This window comes from Podarcis filfolensis (assembly GCF_964270895.1).
Source record: "Podarcis filfolensis genome assembly, chromosome: 8".
Classification (NCBI taxonomy): Eukaryota; Metazoa; Chordata; class Lepidosauria; order Squamata; family Lacertidae; genus Podarcis; species Podarcis filfolensis.
The window spans coordinates 72,247,150-72,267,648 of NC_139611.1; the positions used below are offsets into that span (position 1 = coordinate 72,247,150).

The 20,499-nt window shown below is 47.7% G+C and overlaps 2 protein-coding genes and 1 long non-coding RNA gene across 7 annotated transcripts in view; 1 reads left to right on the forward strand and 2 right to left on the reverse strand.

Moving 5' to 3' along the window:
* The window catches only part of LOC310769052 (membrane-spanning 4-domains subfamily A member 4A-like), a 639,318-nt gene that overhangs the window by 529,089 nt on the left and 89,730 nt on the right, over positions 1-20,499 (reverse strand). The window lies entirely within an intron of this gene.
* GRAMD1A (GRAM domain containing 1A) overlaps positions 1-20,499 on the reverse strand; it is a 50,873-nt gene that overhangs the window by 15,330 nt on the left and 15,044 nt on the right. For 3 of the 5 annotated variants that reach the window (XM_083627122.1, XM_083627121.1, XM_083627120.1), the window contains exons 2-10: positions 15,241-15,460; positions 14,449-14,469; positions 9,172-9,256; positions 6,473-6,576; positions 6,265-6,360; positions 3,673-3,753; positions 3,235-3,350; positions 2,045-2,198; positions 219-414 (exon numbers count right to left, since the gene is read on the reverse strand). In XM_083627122.1, the coding sequence (XP_083483248.1) occupies positions 219-414; positions 2,045-2,198; positions 3,235-3,350; positions 3,673-3,753; positions 6,265-6,360; positions 6,473-6,576; positions 9,172-9,256; positions 14,449-14,469; positions 15,241-15,354 (967 nt within the window). In that variant the 5' untranslated portion in view covers positions 15,355-15,460. Of the gene's footprint in view, positions 1-218; positions 415-2,044; positions 2,199-3,234; positions 3,351-3,672; positions 3,754-6,264; positions 6,361-6,472; positions 6,577-9,171; positions 9,257-10,178; positions 11,370-14,448; positions 14,470-15,240; positions 15,461-20,499 lie in introns of those variants that run through there. The other 2 variants (XM_083627123.1, XM_083627124.1) reach the window with 2 other exon arrangements.
* On the forward strand, positions 1,252-9,159 carry LOC310769217. The gene is made up of 3 exons (XR_014551538.1): positions 1,252-1,969; positions 3,652-3,813; positions 8,306-9,159. It is a non-coding gene; the product is annotated as an uncharacterized lncRNA (long non-coding RNA).

Below are 20,499 nucleotides of genomic sequence, written 5' to 3' on the forward strand. Positions count from 1 at the left end.
CAAGATAGTTGTTTATTTCCTTGACATCTGATGGAAGGGCATTCCACCACTACTGAGAAGGCCCTCTGCCTGCTTCAAGTGCAGCCGGGGCACCGCTAGGTACTTAGAAGAGTCAGGGCATGGGGCCCATAACACAAATTTGCATATTATCTGCATACGACAATTCACACACACACCCCATTTAACAGAGAGTGGGGGGGGGGGAAGGCTGCCCTCACCTTCATCTTGCGTTGAGGAGGAAGAATTGCTCATGTCCGTGGGGAGCTCCTCGCTGGGGAGTGGGTCCCCCTCCAGGGGGGACATTGGCGGCCCTTGTGGCAAATCGTCCCTGGGAGGTTCTGTTGCTGAGGTCACTGTGTGGCTGGAAGAGGCATCCACTTGGCTGTCAGTGTTCTCATCTGGGTCCTCTGCCAGCTGGAAGGAAGTGGATGGGCACACTTAGCGACACACTTGAGGAGTTTGCTCTCTTTTGAGTGGGCAGAAGATTCTCCAAATGTTCCCCAGACATGGGAATACTGGCTGCGTATCTGGCATTGAGCATCAGCACCTGACATCTGGGGGGACGGGGGACGGGACAGCAGCTGGTGCCTGGTGGTATTTTGACAGCTTGCATGCAATAGAAGTCTGGATGGCATGCAATGGAATGTAGTACAGTTAAATTCTTGTACAGCTGCAAATCTAATGCAGATCATGGAATCCTACATACTAACAGCAAGCATGCTCTTTGGGAACGTATCCATCCTTATGTACCCAAAATGCAAAATCCATGCAGAGATATCAGGGTTTGGGGGACACAGCTAAAAGAGGAATGAGCTTGCTCAGTGCTGCAGAACAGCGACTGATGCTGGAGAGTGTGAAAACGGAAAACCAAGGAGTAGTGGAAATGGTATGGAGTACCTTGGAAAAGGGCATGGCTGGCTAGCTTAAATCTTGAGCAGCTGCATTGAGCAGTAACAATTTCTAAACAGTTCCGCTTCCCTACCTCTAATAAAACTCATGTATCACCTGTGGAATCCTGACAATCATTTTTCTGTTTCTGTTGTTTGTTTGTTTTTAAAATATTGATCATGACTGCTAACAAGTTTTATTGCGGCACCTGATAAAATGGACTCTAGCCCATGATACAATAAATCTGTTGTCTTTAAGGTGCCACAAAGTTCTTTATGGCGTTTGTTATTAACAAAGCTACCTCCTTTGGAAACTTTAGGTAGCATATTTTCTTACAGGTTCAGTGCATATCTAAACTACAAGCACATCAGTCATAAACCAATCTTAGCCTCACAGCTTCATGCTAAAGAATCCCAGGAACTGTAGTTAGCAAGAGTGCCGGCCATTCTCGAGACAAGAACCCTCGTTCAGTTTCCTTTTAAGGGGAGGGAATGTGTTCTGAAGTAGTTCAAAAGCCTGTCATTTTCCTGAAATGTCTTACACATTATCGGAAAGTAAAATCATAAAACTATTTTAGCAGGAAGTGTTTAGGTATGTCAACTTCGTTTTGAGGGCTCCCTCTGGATGTTATTCTTGGACATTTCCCAGCTCTGTAGGGCTTGACTAAACAACAATTACAGATACAGAGAGAGAGTCTTTTTGGCCGTGAAAAAAGCAATCTCACAGAACTGGACTTCTAAAAATACTCCAGATCTTGAAACATTTATCTGTTTTGGCAGCAAGCAGGGAAGGAATGGTTTTATTACGTGAAATAAAATCCCTTGATCTGATTTAATTTGCACTCATTTCCTGGACATGTTTTATTTTAATTAGTGAGGAAACTTTCCACGGTCCTCCACTTGCCTCTTACTACACCTTTACTTGTATTTTAAGCTTCCTCAAGGAACCATTCCTTTGTTGCTTGGGCTACAGCAGAACCCTTGCATGTTGCAGAGCATTCTGGGGGAAGATTCCAGAATGTTCTCTGCTGCTCCAGAGACCAATGGGTGTGAAACACAGAGGGGCAGATTTTGGCAAAAAGGTACGAGGAGAGATGTTCAAATGGTGACTCATACAGACTTCAAAAGCACCCATATTCGAACCCCGCCATCCTCACCGAGGTGGTCCCGTCACTACTGCTGGCCAGCGAGTTGATGCTCTGACTGGCGTCCCTTTTGTCCATGAGGGGGCTGGTGTCCAGCTTGAGGTCCGTGCTGCAGCGGGAAGTCAAGTCGCTCAGGTCAATGACATCCCCAGCCTCTTTGGGGCTTCTGTTGGAAAGAAGAGCCAGGGAAATGTAGAGACAAGGAGGAGGGAGGGTTCAAAAAGCAGCCCTGGGCGAGAAAGGCTGGCCTAAAAAAGGAGTCAGAATGCACAAGGGCCCCCACCCATATCCACAATCAACTTCGTGGCAACTTCAGTCACTGGGTGGGGCTGACTCAGCATTCCTGAGCCCAGGTTCGCCAACTTTTTTGGGCCTATGGGCACATTTGCAAACTGGAGGAACTGTTGGGAACACCACACACAAACACAGACTGCAATCTATTCTACTGAAGGGAGTGGCAGTCCGGCAAAGCCTGGAGGGCCACAGGTTCCTGGCCTCTACATTGATGGTGTGTGAATGCTCTCTCTCTCTCTTGTGCACACATTTTTCGGCTGTGGCTCCAATCTGGTGGAACGCTCTGTCACAAGAGACTAGGGCCCTGCGGGACTTGACATCTTTCCGCAGGGCCTGCAAGACAGAGCTGTTCCACCAGGCCTTTGGCCAGGGCACAGCCTTTGGCAATCCTCACAGAACTCTAGCCCAATGGATGCCATTAATTTGATTTGAACTGATTTTATAATGAAATGATTTTAGAATGTTGTATTATTTTATTGTTGTTAGCTGCTCTGAGCCCAGCTTTGGCTGGGGAGGGCGGGATATAAATAAAATCTTATTATTATTATTATTTTCTTGGGAGATAGGAAAGAGACTTTCTCTTACAAGTGAGAATGTGGGCAACGCTCGGACCACACCTTGATTCAAATTTGGTAGGGCCTCTTGGAAGGGGGATGAGACAAATCTGCTGCACAAGCACCCCCAGGTAAGAGGCTTGGAGCAAACAAGAACTAGGAGAAGGATCCTCGCCTGAGACTTTGAAGAGGTGCTGCCAATCTGTGCAGCCAGCACTGGGCTTGGTGCACCCATTAGCCTGACTCAGTAGACTGTAATCTTGTATTTTATACTATCTCCCCTGGCATCCTTATAGTTACAATGCAGTCAGGGTGGGGACACATTATGGTGTCTGCAGGGCAGTGTACACTCACCCCAAACCGTTGATCTCATCGATGGGAGAGACGTAATCATCATCCTCACTGGTGAGGCCGAGTTCAGAGCCATAGCATTGGTGGACAATGTGCCAGAGCTCTTGAGGGGACAACGTCTGGGAGGAGAGCACAGCATTAGAAAAGAGAAAAAGGACTGCAGTTGAAGCGCTTGGATGAACAGGGCAAAATCAGTCCAGGCTTATCTGTTTAGTCCTGACACAGATACATGCAACACATACCACCCCCATACAGTCTAGAACCCAACATTAAACATCTGGTTCCTATTTTCAGAAACTGGGCAGCGGCTTCACTCACACAGAGACATAACCAAAAAAAAATGGCAAGATCTGGAACTCCAGTGCTGAAATATAGCAAGGACTGAGCTTCAAGCTGCCGTATCCTAGGTTGTTTCTGCAGGAGCAATGGGTCCATTCTTACCTTATCCAGGAGCGTATTCTGCCAGAGGCGGAAGATCAGCATGAAGCAGCGGTCACGGGCCCCGAATGAGGTGAAGAAATGCTGGGAATGGCAAGTGAAAAGAGAGCCTGAGATCAGTGCCCCAAGATCAGTGGGATCAAGGTGAGCATTCATAGCTTCTACCTACAGGTTGTGTGCATGCTGTCATTGCACAGCAGGGCTGAGGAACCTGCAGTCGTTCAGATGTTGTTGGGCACCAACTCTCATCATCTGTGGCCACTGACCATGCTGGCTGGCACTGCTGGGAGTCCAACAACATGGAGAACCCAGTATGGGGGCTGATAAAAGTGCAGAAAGCAAGTGTTGGTATCATCACCTATCAACCTCAAAGTTTTGCTTTGCTTGGATTTTCCTTTGCAATACTGCTTGCCATGCGACATGGGGGGGGGGGGCGAATGAATCAACGTGATACCATTTGATCAGACAGGTTATGGGGGTCCATTCACCTGCCAAAATGACCCACCAGGGATCAGGGGTCCCAGGATCTGGCCAGCCAGCTCATGTCTTTGTCTCATCTCAATGTCATTATCAAAGTTCACCCTTTTACTAGCCACACTTGTGCTCAGGACTAATTGCCTGCAATGACTACATCCTGATAGCTGTCTATCAACAGCTGATAAGGTCAGTTAGAATCCTGAGATCCACAGAGCGCATGAAATGAACGAGACTTCCTGCAGAAGGTGGTGGACTCTCCTGCCTTGGAGGTTTTTAAGCAGAGGTTGAATGACTATGTCAGTAATGCTTTAGTAGAGATTCCTGCATTGGAGGGGGTTGGACCAGATGATCTTGGGGGTCCCTTCCAGCTCTACGATTCTATGATTCTACTGTTAAGTACAACAAAAGCAATTACCGTATTTTTTGCACCATAACACTCACTTTTTTCCTCCTAGAAAGTAAGGGGAAATGTCTGTGCGTGTTATGGAGGGAATGCCTACGGGTGGCATGCCTACGGATTTTCCTCCTCTAAAAACTACGTGCGTGTTATGGTCGGTGCGTGTTATAGAGCGAAAAATACGGTAAATGCTATTAAGAGGCAACTAGCTCACATGAACTGTTCCAGAGGCACACCCGAGAGTCACCCGATGTTCTTTTCCCTTTTGCTTTTGCGGGGCATTGCCCCTCTAGCTGAGATAACGTATCAGAAGCAAGGGACATAGGAGATGCCTAGGAAAATAAAAGGCTGCACACTCTGCAGAGATTAATCTCTGCGGAGCACAGCCTGTCCAGACACTGATAAAACTTTAGCTGAAGGCTGGGGTGAGGAGGACAGGAACTGTTGGGTCAGGGTGCAAACCAGCAACTGTGGGCTGGAGGTGAGGCCTAGGGCAAAGCTCACTCGTGCATCTTTGCCCCAAGCTGCAAGCTTGTTTTGAACAGGAGGCAACAAGGCTCATCTCTCACGTCCTGTGCCGTTGCGCTTCTATGTTTGCTGGGGCACAACGGTTAGCAGGAAGCGGAGCACACAGATGCGATTAGGATCATATCCACTGGCATGAGATTCACACTGAGAACAAAAGTCCAAGCCCTTAGGGAGGCAGGTCAGAGGAGGAGGAGGAGGAGGAAGAGGAAGCCGAGGGCAAGGCACTTCCTAACAGCTCCCCTTCACAGCTCCAGACACCAGGTTTTCCTCATGCACACGTGCACTCATGCACAGCTTCAAAATGACCATTGGAAACTCAGTAATGTTGGGAAGGGCACCATGACCGGAACTGTGCAAAGCAAGCTGCAACTATCACACAGGGAGCAGAATATCAGCTGGCACAGGGGTGAGCCACCTTGTCTTACCAGGTGGGAACACAGCTCAGTGGGAAAGTGCAAGCTTTGGATACAGAAGGTCCCTGGCATCTTCAGAAATAGCAGGGGGGAAATATTATTGGATTGGCTGGCCGGCAAACAGCCCCATGGGCAAACACTGACAGGCAGATGGTGCTACCACAATGTTCACCATCTGATGTCACGGTGATGCCGAGCGACTGATAGGTAGGTGGCTCCGCCCACCGGTCAAAGTTGACCTGCAGGGTGAGCGTGTGGAGATGGAGGTCTTATTTCAATTTTGCATGCTGCATACCACCTCACTGTATTTTAGTGGAAGCATGGCCTGTGACTATTTAAATAAATAATGTAACAGCGTGTCATAACGTTTACAAAGCAAGAACGTACGCTGAAGATCTACAAACAGTTGCAACCCAAGAAATCTGTATTCGGTGATCCTAGAGAACTGCATTCTTGGCTTAAGAATTTTAGAAATTATTATTGTCTGCTAAATGTCTACACCGCCCTTCGTCCGAAGATCACTAGAAATGCCCAGCTCGATCACACCAAGGCCTACCTAGCCTAGAATTATTTGCAAGAATCCCAGCTGCTTCACCAGAATTGGCCACTGGTCCTTTCCCGTTGGCCACTGTTGGAGACTCGAAAGATCTTTGGCCTAATCCAGCAGGTGCCTCCTTTTATGTTCTAGGCACCTGGAGAGCCGCAGGTTCCCCAGTCCAGATCTGGAATGTGCATAACACGGGAGTCAGCCCAAAGCACACAAACACACCCCTGGCTCACCTTCTCGGTTTCTGTGCAGATCTGAATCGCGTTGGGGATCAGCTTGGCCGTCTTCTCCTTCCTGATGCATTTCACCTCCTTCAGCTGGATGGAGATCTGTTGCGGATGAGCGACACAACAGGGATCAGCGGCAGGAGGGGGGAAGGCAAAGGGGCTCGCCTGCGTACCTGACCCATCTCCCCCCAGGCTACCTCGCCAAGGCACTCACCGTGGTCTCCCATCGGAAGATGTTGCTGTAGAAGCAGATCCAGTTCTCCGATAGGTAAAGCCGCCCTTGAAGCAAGATGTCACGCTGCAGCGCACAGGAGTAATCTGAGGAGAGGGGAGACGTCAGCTGCTGAGAGCAAGTGTTTGGGTTCAAGGCAGAGTCGGGGGGGGGATTGGGGAGCAGCAGCAGGCTTGTGGGGAGACCAATCCTGTTGATAAGGGGGGTGAAGGCCACAGCTGCTGGGCACCGACCCAAGGCTGCTCTGTTTTTATTTATTTGCTTTTCTGTTACAATTCAGCATTAATACATAAACTGTTACATTCAAAAAGAAAGAATAATAAGAGTACATCTTTTCATACACTTCCCTCACCCTCTTTCCATGGTTTCCTATCTATTCCCCACCTATCCACGTCTTCTTGTTCTTCTCAGTTTTCTCTCTCTCCCTCTCCTTATCTCATGATATAACTGAGTTATTCGCACCCTGATAGGTTAATTATCTTGCTACAATGGTTTTTCATATAGTCTAATGGCCAATCCTCCTTGAACCTTTTATCATCTCAGTTTCTTATTATGTCAGTCATACCAGCTAATTCCGCGTATCCCGGCAGTTTACGCTGCCACTCATCTTTTGCTGCTCTGTTTTCATTTCATTTTCCAAAATATATTGCTCAGCCTTACTGTTTTCTTTTGGGGTGGGTTGCAATCACATAAAAACACAGCGACACAGCAACTAAAGCTGCAGTAACAAAGCAGATGCAAAGCTTGGTTAAAAACAGCCCACGTCTCTAAAAAGTCTAGGTGAAGAAAAAAAACTGGTGCCTAAACAATAACAAAGAAGGCATCGCCTCATTTCAAAGGGAGCTCCCCATGTGAGGCTCAGCAGCCAGAAACGCCCTCTCTGTGGTCACTCCCCTGCCTCACATCTGACGCTGGCGCACCCAGAGGAGCGTGTGGGCAGGTGACCTCCATTTACTGGCAGGTTGATACGGGAGCAGTCAGTCCTTTAGAGCACTTATTCTAGAGACAGGACATCAGAATGGTTGCAGGTGACTAAACAGGACACTTCAAAACCAGAGGCTTTAACTGATTTAATAGTTGTTCCATTGTTCTGTGGATAAAGGACAACAGTTTTGTGAAGGACTCTCTAACCTAGGAGTGGGGAACTTTCTTTCTGCCAAGGGCCACATTTCCTCAGGGGTAATGTGCTGGGAGCCATGTGCTGGCAGCGGTTAGGACGACTAGAGCAAAAACTGGGTGGGACACCCCTTTTCTCCTTCTGCAACCCCTTTCTCGTTCTCTCCATCACTCCCCTTTCCCTTTCCTTATGCCACCTCCCTTCGTGTGTGTGTGTGTGTGTGTGTGAGAGAGAGAGAGAGAGAGAGAGAGAGAGAGAGAGAGAGAGAGATCCCATTTTCCCAGCCTCTCTCCTTTTCCCCATTTCCCCCTTTCTTGATACCCACATGAAATTAGGCTAAGGGTTGCATTTAAACACACACACACAACTCCCAGCATCTTCATCAAACTACAGTTCTCCGGTGTCTTGGGGAGCAAGTCTACTCTAGACCATTAAACTGGCACTCAGCTCATTTGTAAGCTTTTTTGTGCTGATTGGCACAAAGAGGCAATTTATGAGGTGTCCAGAAATAGGAATCAGCAAGCCTGCTAGTGCAGAAAAAAGATATGTAGGAGAGATCAGACTGTGAATAAAGCGGGGGTGTCACAATGAATTTCTCTTCCAACCTGTGAACGGGGCCAATTGGATCTATACTTACAGACGGGGAGGGTAGGGGCTAATCTAAATTCCAACTATAATTCCTTTATACATTTTGACAGGAGTGGAATCCTCAGCCAGGAGAACTTAAAAGGATGGACAGGAAAGACAAGAGAACCTAAAATGCAAGAAACTGCAAGGAAACCTCTCTCGCATCCTAATCATGACAAATACAAAATTAGAATAGAACACGTTCTACAAAATGATCTCTCTCTCACAGCCAAAGGCTAGAGCCTTCAGAGACTAACTGCCTTTGAATGTGCATTATGTCAGGCATGCTTAAGTTTGCACCCTGGTTCTGGGCCAAGAGAAGTGAAGCGCACAAACTTTGCACAATCTTTTAAAAATGCCAGTCAGGTAATAATATTGCAAGGGAGAAAGATATTTCAATTTGCACTTAAAAACAACAACAACAAAACCATTTATCTCCCCTCCCTTGCACACAATGGGACAAATGGATTTTGCCCTCCCTGTGCTTTCAAATTCTCCAGAAATCGTAACTCTGCACAGAGAAGCATCAAACCAGTTCTCAAATAAGTCTTTGGTCTCATCATGCATTTAAAGCATGTTGCTCCCCCCAGAGAATCCTGGGAACTGCTGTTTGCTAAGAGTACTGGGGACTGTCATGTGCTTTAAATGCATGCTGTGGCTGTCACCAACTCTGATCTCCTCTATCATCTACTGCAGCAAAGACAGAGTTTGTGGAAGCCCTCAAGAAGTTGCTGTCCTTCCATCTTCCTTGGCCCCATGGGGACTGATGGGAGTTGGAGTCCAACAACACCTGGAGGGCCACCACAGGCTCCCCACCCCAGCTCCACACTATCAACCATCACATGTAGGCCTGCTGATACACCTCATTCACCACCTACTTTGGATCCCACCGTTTGGCATAGCCTCCCTGCACCGCCCTTCTCCTCCTGTCTCTCACCTACAAGAAGCCGCTCCGTTTCAGGCAGTCCCTTGAAGATCCTGCGAAAATCCTCGTTGCGCTGCTTGTACGTGGGGCTCAGCATCTGCCAAAGACAACCAGGCCCTTCAGGATGGAAGCGTTCCCTTCCTGTCCCTCCCACGGGACCCTTGGCCCAAGAGGCACCCAGCTCAGAAGAAAACTATCTATGCCCACTTCCAGCACCATGCAGAGAGCTGGAGGCAGGAGCTATTGGTTTAGCAGGGCCATCCTATGGCATGGGAGAAGAGAGCAGCTGGGGTGACATTTATTTTCCCATCAACAGCCTCAGCCCAGTATACACAAAGGAGCATCTCCACCCCCATAGTTCAGCCCGGACACTGAGGTCCAGCTCTGATGATCTTCTGGCGGTTCCCTCACTGCAAGAAGTGAGGTTACGGGGAACCAGGCAGAGGGCCTTCTCAGTGGTGGCACCCGCCCTGTGGAACGCCCTCCCATCAGATGTCAAGGAGATAAAGAACTACGTAACTTTTAGAAGACATCTGGAAGCAGCCCTGTATAAGGAAGTTTTTAATATTTGATATTTTACTGTTTTTAAATATGTGCTGTAAGCTGCCCAGAGTGGCTGGGGAAACCCAGCCGGATGTGCGGGGTATTATAACCACCACCACCTTAAAAAAAGAATGCCACTCTTCCAACAAGGAGCTATGAACAGTATACACAGGCCTCCCTATTTTATTCTAACAACCCTGTGAGGTAGGTTAGGTTGTGAGATTAGATGGCTCAAGGCCACCCGCCTGTGGCTCACAGCTGAGTGAGGATTTCAACCTGGCTCTTTCCTCTATTTTAAGTCCAGCACTCTAACTACTAAACCATACTGGGGCTGTGTAATTAGCGGCATAAAACACAGCCAAAGTCATTATTTTCCTCAGTTTGGATCAAAGCTGGTTTGGGGGAGGGGGTGAATGGATCAAAATGCAGTATTTCGTAAGAAACAAGGGGGTGGATAGATAAGGCTTGTGGCTAACCTCATGCACACACCACTTCCCAAACCTGGGGTGGGAGTACACTAGATGCAGAGTAAACAGGAGTGTGTACACAGCCTTGCTATCTGAGGCTGCAGAGACCTGCTGGTTGGAGTGGAGGGTCTGGGTGGGGGTGGCAACTGATAACCTCAGGGGATGGGCAAGATGAAGTGGACAAAGGGCCCCAGAGATTACAGAAGATCTTCAAGAAGGAAATACAATGCACTGCAGCCAAGCCAAGCTGTTTAGGGGTTGATGTAGTAGAAGGAAGAGAGAGGAGCAAGGCAAGACCAGGCTGCGTTTTAAGCTGTGTACATAGACCCAGTGTGGTGTAGTAGTTCGACTACACGCACCCTGGAGGCAAAGAAGCAGAACCGAGGAAGGAGGGAGGTGGTGGGGTGCTAAGCAAAAGTCAAGAGAAGTAGGAAGAGCGAGACATCTCACTTACTCTGTCCAGAGGGAGCGTCTTAACCCAGGGAGCAAGGGCAGCAGGCGAAGGAGGTTTCCAAGCAGCATCAGCGTGGGTTGCAGGGTGGGTGGCTGGGTGCACGCAAAGGAAGACAGCAGCAGCGCTAGATTCAGAAAATTCAGCAAACGCACTGGCACAAGAATGGACAGGTTGCAGCGCGGGGTGGAGAAAGGGCAGCGCGCCAGCAAGAAGGCAAGGTGCAGGATTGGTGCGATATCATCAGCACAGAAAGCGGGGGTGGATGGGTCAAGAACGGGGCTGACAGTGGAATGGGGGGGGGGGGGAGAGCGGGGAGCGCGGCTGGCAAAGTGTCAGCGGAAGGATGGGGTTAAAACAGCAGAAGCACAAAAGAGGAAGATCGGAGAGAGGGAGGGAGCAGGCTGGGGCAAGGGGGGTGGGGTTCTCGCAGGCGCCCCGAGGGTCATGGAAAGTGCTCGGGAGGAGGTCGGGGCGTGCTTCCTTTTTCGCAGGGGTCGGATCCCGAAGGGGAGGATGCGCAGAAGGGCCGGGGAGGAAGTAAAAGTGGGGGCGCAGAGGAGCTGGGGAGAGTGAAAGGAGGGCGGCGGAGGAAAGTTTCTGGAGCCCATCGAAGACGCAGAGAGGCCTCCCCCAGGGACAGCTCCGCAGCTCCTGTTACACCGCCCAGCCATTGGCTACGGGTGCCCGGGTGTCACTTACAGGAAACAAAAGGGGGCTGGGTGTCAGGCTGCAGTTAACCATCTCCTGCCCACGTGGGGGACTCTGCCCCCCGGCGAAGGGGAGGCGACCTCCGCCGGCCCGCCTCAAACCCGGCGCACCGCTTCACTTCTGAAGAATTCCTCTTCCGGAAGCCATTGCAAAACACACGGAGAGATAAAACTCAGCGGCGAGGGATTCACGCTCTGCACGTGCGCAGAGACACCGTCTTGGTCTTTCCCTATGTATTACTCGATTCCCGTCGGCTTGGTACTGAAAACAAGATTCCGAGGCTGAGCCTGCCTTCTTCGCTCGAAGGATTTTTTTTTTTATCTCGCCCCCTAGAAAGGTTCCCAGGGCAGCTTACCCAAAGAAGGAGGAAGAGCGATAAGAAAAAAAGAAGACGCCGATTAAAAGTTTAGGTGCGAAACTCGGCAGCGGCAATGGCAAAAAGGGTTCGATCCGCGTATGGGGCAGCTGCATATTCCTGCATTGCAGGGGGTTAGACTAGATGACCCGCAGGGTCCCATCCAACTCTAGGATCCTGGGATTCCCTGCCATGCCCTCCAATCCGCTGCTCTTTGTTCTACGCTTGCTGCCAAAGCAGAAAGGGAAATATATATATATATGGGGAGGGAGAAATAAGAGATAATATTGCCACATCCCGCAGTCTTGTCTAGCTAACCCTTGTTCCCCACCAGCAGCCATGCCTCTTCCCAGTGCTTTATTTAATTAAAAAAAATGTTTAGGGGTTCTCTCATTTTCCTACTTATTAAAACACTGCCCCTCAATGAGGCCAAACTGAGATTCACAAAATGTTTAGGGGGTATGTGTCCCCCCAGAGAAAAAGCACTGCCCCTCCCCTTTGCCACCTCTCAAATGCTTGTGCATTTCATTCAATGAGACTAGCCAGATCTGCTCATGGAGCAGAATAGGGAGTGGGCTGTACCACTGCAGGCAGGGGTACATTTGCACACCTCACATTTTAATGTCCCTACATTTGAGTGGGGGAGGAATATGCCACAGCTAGAAATCTACCATATCGATGGTACAGAAAGGTTCTAAGCCAGTCCTCTTCCCTGCTGTGCTAGTTTTCCAACTGCAAGGAGCATTTGTTTGTTTACATACTCAGATTATTCCCATGCCTGCGGTCTATGAAAAAGTGCTCATCATGATTAAAACATGGCTTGGGAATATACCGTATTTTTTGCACCATAACACTCACTTTTTTCCTCCTAAAAAGTAAGGGGAAATGTCTGTGCGTGTTATGGAGGGAATGCCTACGGATTTTCCTCCTCTAAAAACTATGTGCGTGTTATGGTCGGGTGCGTGTTATAGAGCGAAAAATACGGTAAATAGACTCCCAGTTTAAAGCGCTGATTTATTTCCTACACTCCCTTTTAGGTTCCAGGCTATCCTCTCCCTCCCTCAGGTTCGAAACCCCACTCAGCCATGAAGGGCCACAGGGTGAATTTTGAGCCAGTCACAGCAACCTCTCTGCCTACCAACCTCACAAGGTTGTTGACAGGATACAAATGGAAGGGGGAGGAAAGACTGCATGCACTGCCTTGAGCTCCAGGGATGAAGGGATGCAAGATGCTGATTCAGATAGGAACCACAACAGGGCACAAAAGGGCAGGGCTTTAGGGCAGACATCCAACAGGGATGGCTTATGATATGGGGCAGCTAGGACCTAATTTAATAACCTCACTGCAACACTGCCCACCGGGGTCCCAAATCTAGATTCCTCTCCCCACCACCACCAATGCAATGCTTGTTATTTACACTTTAAAAAAAACAATCTTTCGATTGCTATTTGTGTGAACGGTGTCACATTTAGAGTGGCCGTAAAAGTTTCATAAGACAAGGAACTACAATCATCGTTAAGTAAATATTACTTAACGGTAATATTTACTTAATATGACTTAGTATTCGTAGAGTTTCTTTGTGAACCAAGGCTTTTGGCGCAGTGACACCAGGGATCGAGAACACTGTTCCTATTGAAACCAAGCACTTGCCATCCGGATATTTCATCACCAACTGGAAATGTATTTGTATCGCCAAGGACTTTTCATAGGATTAATGTAACTCAGTACTGATCCATGTGTACAGTGTTCTATGATTTTGTAATTGCAGTTTTACGACGTTTCAATTATCTTATTGTACAATGCTTTGATTTTTTTTTTTTTGATGAGCTGGTGGTTTTTAAATATACCTGTACTTTAAAAACAGTAATGGGGGGGGGAGGAAGTAAAACCATGAAAGCAAACCCATGAAATGCTGGCCACACTACTCCAAAGGCTTTGGGCTGAAATCCTAATCACACATATTAGGGAGTAAGTTCCATTGAACTTAACAGGGCAAACCTCTCAGTAAACAAGCACAAGGGAGAAAGTTCATTAGGGCTGCCATACAGATGGACTTCCCAATGACAGAGTTAGCATCCGGGGGGGGGGGGTTGGAAAATCAGCAAAAAAAAAGTTCAACAACTTTTTGTGTTGATATTCACTTCTGGAAATATGGCTCCAACAGTGCAATCCTGAGGCACACACACACTCAGAAGCTGGCCCCGCTGTGGGGCTTACTTCTTAATAAATGCCGTGTTTAGGGTTGCAGTCTTACAAACATATACACCAGGCATAGGCAACCTTGGCCCTCCAATTCCCATCATCCCTGACCACTGGTCCTGTTTAGCTAGGGATCATGGGAGTTGTAGTCCCAAAACATGTGGAGGGCCGAGGTTGCCTATGCCTGGTATACACTATACATTTAAAAGCACACAATTTCCCTCAAAGGACCCTGGGAACTGTTGCTGGGTTAAGGGTGCTGGGAATTGCAGCTCTCTGAGGGGTAAACTCCCGTTCCCAGGATTCTTAGGAGGAAGTCATGTGTCTTAAAATTACAGTGTGAGCGCAGCTTTAGTCACAAATAACTTTAAGTGGCATGAAGGCCGTGAACTGAGATGCGTGCCCTTTCCAGCTCTCTCTTTTTGGATGGATACCAGAAGGGCCTGCCTTTTCATACGTTGGCAATATTGCTGTGCACTTTTAATAGCTTCTTAATGGCCCAAAGCTGGAGGCGTTCTATTCTTGTGTACACCCCAATGGAAGAACAAAAATAACAACTTACACTGTACCAGCTCTGCATTTTCTGAAAGAAAGAAAAAAGAGAGAGAGAGAGTTAGTGTAAGCCACATGTTAACCTGGGGTGATGAACTTTTTTTCAGCCCAAGCATCACATTCCCTTCCATGCAACATTTCAAGGGCCACATGCCAGTGGCCGGCAGGGACACGGGCAAAAGTGGGCAGATTAACTAATGCAAAGTTTGCCTTTATGCAGTAGGGCAATTCCTGCACACAGTTGGCCACCCCTCTCTATCCTCCATCCAAACATGTTCAAGGACACATCCGGGACAGACAAAAACACAAAGTGGGAGGACAAAACAGGGCCAATGAGGGGTGGGCTTCAATCAGGAAAGGGTCAATGTTCAATTTTATGCATGCCCATTAATTTTAATTACATAAGTATTCATTACACAGGTATAAGATGTAATTAATTTTAGTGTTTTAATTTCTGGTGTATGAAGAGAAGCAGGGGGAAGCCACCTTGTGCTAACAGAAGTCCTTGCACTGGTTTATGCTAGTTGAATCCAGCCTAATAATTTTAAAAGAAAACCGAACAGGGGTCAACTAAACAATGCCAGCGGAAACAGAAAACCTTAAGTGCCTGAAAGGGGACACCTCCCATGGGTGGTTGTTCCATAATCTGGGTGCCCAAGTTGAAAAGGCCTTCTCCCTTGTTCCACCAACCAAACCTCCTTCAGTTCTGGCACCCTAAGAGCCACCTCAGAAGCTGAGCAGAGTTCCCCAAACAGGTTCACCTTCTCTCATCTCCCGCCACACATGCCCCCACCCATTCTACCTTGTTATTACGGATGAAGCTGCGCCCACTGAGGGGGTAGTTCAGTGGGGTGCTGGGAGGGGGAACTGCTTGAGGGGTCCGCTCTGCCGCATTCTCTGAGCCTTTCTCCACCATGGCTTCCGGGGTCAACTCTGGAGGAGGTCGTGGCGGCAACTGCAACAAGCGCTTCCTCAGGGACGGAGAGCTGCTTGGGGTCGTACGTGGGGATGTGGTGCCTGTGCTGGAAGGAAGCAGGGAGGCAATTGTGAGCCGATTTAAACACTACCGTTCCCAAGTTGCCCAGGAACAAAACTCAAGATGATTTATATGCCGTGTTTGCCTTAATCCGCAGCATTCCCCACCTTGGTCCTTCTAACCCTCTATCTTGCTTTCACCCACCAAACAACATCCAGCTCACATGTAACCCCTAAGAGGACCTGTGTCTTTAAGAGTTGCGGAGAATTGAATCAGGAAGGACAGATCCTGAAGCTTAGGCTGCAATACTTTGGCCACCTCATGAGAAGAGAAGACTCCCTGGAAAAAACCCTGATGTTGGGAAAGATTGAGGGCACAAGGAGAAGAGGACGACAGAGGATGAGATGGTTGGACAGTGTTCTCAAAGCTACCAACATGAGTGTGACTAAACTGCAGGAGGAAGTGGAAGACAGGAGTGCTCTGGTCCATGGGGTCACAATGAGTCGGACACAACTAAACGACTAAATAACAACAATCACTTAGTGCATTTATTTCCCACGTGTCCTGCATGGACCTCAAGATGGCATACAAAGGAGTTCTAAGCAGACCCAGGCATGCTTAGCATCATCATCAAGGTGGCTGCAGCCACTGCCATATCTTGCTGGGATACAAAAAAACCAACAACCTGCCGCCATTCAGTTTTTCCCATCACTGCAGGACTATGGATGCTTCCAGACTGGGGAGATGGGGCCTTCATTTGCAAACAGGTCATGGAGAAATATCTCAGTGGTTGCTGGCAATGAATTTGGTGGTAGTTACGCAGCACTAGGGACGCGGGTGGCGCTGTGGGTAAAACCTCAGTGCCTAGGACTTGCCGATCGCATGGTCGGCGGTTCGAATCCCCGCGGCGGGGTGAGCTCCCGTCTTTCGGTCCCAGCTCCTGCCCACCTAGCAGTTTGAAAGCACCCCTAAGTGCAAGTAGATAAATAGGTACTGCTTTATAGCGGGAAGGTAAACGGCGTTTCCGTGTGCTGCGCTGGTGCTGGCTCGCCAGAGCAGCTTCGTCACGCTGGCCACGTGACCCGGAAGTGTCTCCGGACAGCGCTGGCCCCCGGCCTCTTAAGTGAGATGGGCGCACAACCCTAGAGTCGGACACGACTGGCCCGTACGTGGTACCTTTACCTTTACGCAGCACTAAGAAAAATGTTTAGAGGTACTCTCATTTTGAATCAAAATCATCATTTTATAGTTCAAATTGGGAAAAATAAATATAGTAAATGGACAAAAGTACAAAGTTTCGCAAAATGTTTAGGGGTATGCGTACCCCTGCATACCCCCAGAAAAAAGAACTGTGGTTACTCATCAGAAATGATATAACCCAGATTAAATGAGCAAAAAAATACAGGCTGGTGTTTTGATGCCAAAGACACCTGGTGGATATTACAAAAAAAGGGGGGGGGAGCTTTCCACGCATGAAGAGTGCCCGTGTCACAATGAGCACCCGTCTTGGAGCACCCTATAACAGGAAAATCCATATTCTCTGTACTATTGAACTTTTAAAGACACAGAAACCATCTCTGCAGCTTAACAAATTTCCAAGTTGGGTTTCTTGGTTTTGTTTTTTCATTTCCTGTCCGGCAGAAGCTATTACTAGAGCAGAGGAAATGTAAACAGGAAGGCTCCCAGCTCATGAGAAGAAACAGGATCCCAATCCCAGAGTCAGGTCACCTGAGGAAATGCCAGAGATTCTAAGAGACACTCAGAAGGGGAGTGAAGAGCAAACTGGAGTCAGATTTGTGGACAAACCACCGTCAGCTAAGGACCCGGTTTGAGTAACAGACCAGATACTCTCCTTCCCAAATCCACGGCGTACGAAATAATACGAGGCCACACCCAATTTGTACAGGTCTTCTCCTCCAAAAAAGAAAGAGTGAAAGGAAGTTGTGTATATGACTATCCATGCTTATTACCACAGTGATTTCCCACGCGGCGTGCGTAGTTATCCCCCCCTCCAGTTTATGTTTGCAACAACCCTGTGAGGTAGGTTAGGCTGGGAGACTGACTGGCCCAAGGTTGCCCAGTGAGCTTTGTGGCTGAGTGGGAACTAGAACCCAGGTCTTAATCCAACACTCCAGCCACTACACCACACTGGTTCCCCATCCATACTGCCCACAAGCCATGAGGAAAGGGATTCCCCTCCCCACCCCCTGTTACTGTTCCTACTGGGCTCCCATCTATGTCCGTGTGTGAGCAGGTCCTGTGAAAAGCCTTTGAAATGTAGGATGGGAACACAAATATTTGCCAATGGCCTCCAGAACATGCCAAGAGAATTATTTTATAAAGAATCAAAAAGTGAGGCCTGTAGCGTGGATTACTCCTGTTCCACCCTATTACTCCTTCCATTCGGTCATCTTGGTTATGCCCCCAATAATCTGCCTTGCCACATGTTCTATAACCATGATTAGCAATTATGACATGCACTTAAAAAACAAAAACTAGGCATGTACAGGGATGCATAGCTATCAACACCACAGCGCACAAGGCGCATTTTAAGCCTTCTCAGTTGCAGTCTTGCTAAAAAAAAATGCCCTCCTCAAATTAAAAGGAGCCTTATGGCTGCATCTAGGAGAGAAGGCTTAAACCTCTCCTCCCCATGAGCTGTGCAGCCCCCTACCATTGGCATTTTGTTTTTTAAAAAACCCGCAATATGACTGCTAATCAGGTCATTAATGTACCGTGTATCCTTGAAGCATGCTCAGTTCCCCTTGGGAAGTTTTTGGAAACCCCACCAGCAGCATTTAGGTGTTCTCCCCGCTTGAAGATTGCTTTACATTTCTACAAGCCGTGGGGTTCCCCCAAACCTGATACCTTCATCTTGTGAATGGGCCGTGCTGTTTTAGCAACATAAGCAACAGCACTCACCTATGAGCACCGGAACCAGTGAAGCTATGGAACATCCAAGCCATGCATTTAAAGCATCCTGGGAACCACAGTTTACCCCCCACAGAGCTACCATCCCAGCGCCATTTACAAACTATAGCTCCCAGGATTCTTTGGGGGAAGTCATGTGCTTTTAAGTGTTTGGCATAGAGTGCCTTACAACAATTGTCTTATTTACTCCCATGACAGCCTTGTGAGCAAAGGCATAAGGAGGCTGAAATAATACAACTTGCCAAAGGCCGCTCTGACAGCTCATGACTTAAGCAAGGATTTGAAACCAGGACACCCTGATCACAGGAAAACATGCATCACATCAAGGAATATTCCCATGCAGACAAATTTTCTTATGTTCTAATTAGGGCTGTCACTTCATTGGAGGAATATTAACTGAACGATTATAAAAGCATTAACCGATAAATACGTTAGTTAAATCTGCAAAATTTGCTCCTGAATAAAACAATTGGGGTTTTTTTGGGGGGGGCATTTGTTTTTCAACGGTGCGTGACTATATCAAAGCATCATCATAGAAGAAGCATTTTCTCTTGAGTGAAAGAACTCTTCTAAAAGAGAGCTGGTAGTTAAAAGGAGATGCATTAAAATCACCTGCATTTTAAATAAAGATGAATTATGATTACGGTAAATAACAATGAAGCCTCATTGATCAGGAGGCTGTTTTAAGTTGCCCAAAATGTTTTTACAAAATTATTTCATTTATTGACAGCCCTAGCTTTAATCATTATGAGCATGTGAATAAAAGGAAGGGGTTAAAGTACATCACCATCTCATTTAGGGATGGAATCCTGAACAGTAACAAGGACAGACTTTGCCAGCCTGATGTGCTGGCTGGGGCTGATGGGAGCTGTAGTCCAAAACACTGGGAAGGCATTCAAGGTTGGCAAAGGCTGAACTAAGGGTAACGTTTCATTGGGCACAATGGGAATTACTTCCAAGCGAATGCACATATTGGCTTGTGCTGGACTCCATTTCCCTCCACCATCCTTGAAATCAGAGTGGTCAGAATAGTCTGAGGCTCATTTATTATGTGCCGAGTGGCAAACGCAACCTATGTTTAAACAGTAATAATAATAATAATAATAATAATAATAATAATAATAATAATTTTTTAATATCCTGCCCTCCCCAGCCAAAGCCGGGCTCAGAGCGGCTAACAACAGTAAAATAAATACAACATTCTAAAATCATTTCATTATAAAATTAATTCAGATCAGATTAATGGCAACCATTGGGCTAGAGTTCTGTGAGGATTGGCAAAGGAGTTAGAGTTTAATCCGTGCTAGGGCTATAGTAAGGAGGAGTAGAGAGCTGAAACTGGTCAAGACAAAACCAAACGGAATAAGAGACTGACCCATGTGGACGCCCCATAAGCTGTACCAAAGGAATGGGGAACCTCCAGGGGCTGTTGGACTACAACTCCCATCAGCCATGGCCACCATGGCCAATTGCCAAGGAAGGTGAGAGCTGTAGTCCAACAACAACACATGCAGGGCTACAGGTTCACCCCCTGGTATCTCTTCAGTCATTGATCTAGCAAGCAACAAGAATAAAACAAGGGTAAAGAAAAGAGAAACCAAAACTCCACCTCCTAAATGGGGAAGAATTGGGAAATCTGAAGTTTTTTTAATTTGGGGCAGGCTGGCAAATACAGTGGTACCTCAGGTTAAGAACTTAATTCGTTCTGGAGGTCCGTTCTTAACCTGAAACTGTTCTTAAACTGAGGTACCACTTTAGCTCATGGGGCCTCCCGCTGACGCCGCGCTATTTCTGTTCTCATCCTGAAGCAAAGTTCTTAACCCGCAGTACTATTTCTGGCTTAGCGGAGTCTGTAACCTGAAGCATCTGTAACCTGAAGCATCTGTAACCCAAGGTACCACTGTAGTGGTTTGTTTGTTTGACTGCCTATAAGACTTGTCTACATGTGGCAAACTGGGAAAGAGCTGGTTCCTTTCCTTTCCCAGCCATCGGAAAGTCACAAATGGCTAATATTACCTTCCTTTTGCAGACGGAGTAGTTGTGGTTCACTGTCTACAGGGCCAGAGTAAGGGATCCAAGGTATCCCACACCCAATGGGAGCATTCCCATTTCAGGCTCTCAAAAACCCTGTTGAGGTGGATGAGGCCAACAGAT